The 2,514-nt window shown below is 63.7% G+C and overlaps 1 protein-coding gene across 1 annotated transcript in view; it reads left to right on the forward strand.

Annotated features, from left to right (window-relative positions):
* Positions 1 to 82, forward strand: part of P2RY8 (P2Y receptor family member 8) — a 1,130-nt gene extending 1,048 nt beyond the window's left edge. Inside the window, exon 2 of the mRNA XM_006916136.2 lies at positions 16 to 82. Coding sequence (XP_006916198.1) covers positions 16 to 82 — 67 coding nt within the window. The remainder of the gene's footprint in view (positions 1 to 15) is intronic.
* The last annotated feature ends 2,432 nt before the right edge of the window (positions 83 to 2,514 follow it).

Here is a 2,514-nt window from a genome sequence, read left to right on the forward strand (position 1 = left end):
GCCCTCCGTGTCCAGCGGCCCCGTGGACGGGCTGGAGGCGGCCAGCCGGCCCTGCCTCAAGAGACAGGAGAGTGTGTTCTGAGCCGGGCAACCCAGGCGGACAGCCGGGAAGAGGCGGCGGGATGCTTTCCTTGCTTCCTGCTGGAGCCGCTGTCCGGGAGCCACAGGAGACAGTGCGCAGGCTGGCGCAGAAGCCGGCCCTGACCGCCCGCCTCCAGACAGCTCCGCTGGCCCAGGGACAGGAGCGTAGGGACACACACACCCCCCACGATTTCTCGGGAGACGGTGGCCCCGTGCAGGATACAGGCGTCCCCGCTTCCTGAGGATGGTGGCCCAGCCTGTCCCCTCCTGACTTTGAGCGAGTGCTCGGCCAGCTCAGCCGTGTCCCCCTCGGCCCCTGACATTCCACCAGGCCTCCCACCTGCCTCCCTGGGGTAGGGACCCTCTGCTGTCCCCACCGGATGCACCCCGGACCCGGATCCGTCTCACCCTCAGTCACCCCGGGTGGCAGGTGACAGGCACAGACCCTGCCGGCCCCAAGCTCAGGAAGCTCGCAGACCCCTTCCCATCACCTCATGCCCCAGGAGCCAACCACGGGGCTCACGTTCTCCCTGAATGTCACGAGCAGCAGTGAGGGACGTCCCCCAGGCGTGGCTCAGGACCCGCATGGGCCGAGGGCTCCGAGCGGATGAGCAGCGGCCAAGGCCGTGGCGTGGACGATAGCCGGTGTCTGCAGCCACAGCACGGCTCCCTGAGATGGTCCGGGGTCCCACGTCCGAGACCCCTGGGCCACGGCCAGTCCCCCCGGGGCTCGAGGGGGCCCCCCCACCAGCGAGCACCCGGCAGGACCCCTGTGGGGACCAGGCGCCTGCGAGAATGCCCGCCGCACGAGCCCGCGGGAGAGTCCGCACTCGAGCCCCTCCGTGCCCCACGGTCAGGCCAGCGTAGGGGCTCACACACGTGTCCAGCGCCAACATCGCGTGCATCCCTAGGGCCAGTCCGCACCGCCGCTAGGCGATCCAGGAGGCCGAATGATGGACTCCCACCAGCCGGGACTCGCCTGGAACAGCAAAGTCCTGCACTCTGCAGATCACAAAGGGACACATGGCATTGGCTTCGGGGCTCCCTTAGGACAGGGGACAGCCCTAGAGCCTGCAGGGTGACAGCTCGGAGGGGCCAGAGGACTCTGGGGCCAACGAGGCGGATGGCAGAGGGACAGGCAGCCTCCTCACGGGGCTCTCGGATGCTGACGGGTGAGCTGCCATTCAGGGGCTCGGGGACCTCCTGGCCCGACCCCCACTGCTTTGGAAGAAAACAATCTCAGCTGTGCTGGCTGAATAGTGTCCCCAAAAATCCATGTCTACCCGGGACCTCAGAATGTGACCTACTGGAGCAGGTGGCCCTAAATCCAATGAGTGTCCTTGTAAGGGACAGAAGACAAGAGACACAGATACAGAGAAGCCATGTGGACACAGAGGCAAACACAGGAGGGACGCGGCCACCAGCCCAGGGACGGTTGGGGCCCCCACACGCTGGGAGAGGCAGGAAGGACCCTCCCCTGGGGCTTCCGGAGGGAGCGAGGCCCGGGGATACCTGGATGTCACAGTGCTGGTCCCCAGGATGAACTTATGTTGCTTAAGCCCCCTTCCCCCAGCCCAGGGATGCGTACGGCCATCGGCCACAGCCTTGCAGCTGTGACATCCCCAGGGACAGTATCTGAGCCAGTTGGTCCCTGAATGTGCACTGTTTGCGGGCAGGTGACAGCCACCGTGGGAGCCTTGATGTGACAGCCTGGCACTTAGGTGACAAAAGACTTCCACAGACAGGTAGAGGTGACTCAGAAAAACGCTGGTGTGAGGGACCCGGCTTCCCACGAAGCTGTGGCCTTTTATGTTCTTCCCAAATGTCCCAACCCCAAACCCTAGAAATCAATGTCAACTCAGCCACGTCAACTCAGCAACTGGAGACGTGACCAGCAAGCCTGGGCCTGGGCCTCCTGTGTCTGATGCAGGGAAAAAAAAAAAAAGGTGTGAAAACCCTCAAACCACCCACAGAGAATGCACCTGTGAAGAGGCTGACAGACTGTCTAGGTTATGAGGTCCTGTCCCCGACAGACGTCACGTCCCCGGGGCCTTGTGTTTACACAGGCTGCTGCAAGCACACGCGATCCCTGCCTTTCGTCTCCCTGTTTATTTGGTGGTGATGCCCCTCAGCCAGCGAGGGCTACCGACACCCCCATTAGCTGTGCGTATTGGGACCGCAATGCCACGGAAGTTACCTGGGGGCCCAAAGGGTCTTCGGTCCCAGGGAGAGCTTCGTTCCAGAGCCGGCGGCTTACGGTGCCGCTCAGACTGTCCTGGGGGTGTGTCCCGTCGCCTGAGCCCCCAGGCTGGCTGTGGTCCCGCTTCGGGATGCTAATAGCGCTTCCTGCGTCTTTTCCCTAGAAATGCACTGCATGTGCTCACCTGCTCAGCATCCAGGAGAAACAGAGCACGTGTGTGTCCACGTCCACGT

This window comes from Pteropus alecto, unplaced genomic scaffold, assembly GCF_000325575.1.
Source record: "Pteropus alecto unplaced genomic scaffold, ASM32557v1 scaffold96, whole genome shotgun sequence".
Lineage (NCBI taxonomy): Eukaryota > Metazoa > Chordata > Mammalia > Chiroptera > Pteropodidae > Pteropus > Pteropus alecto.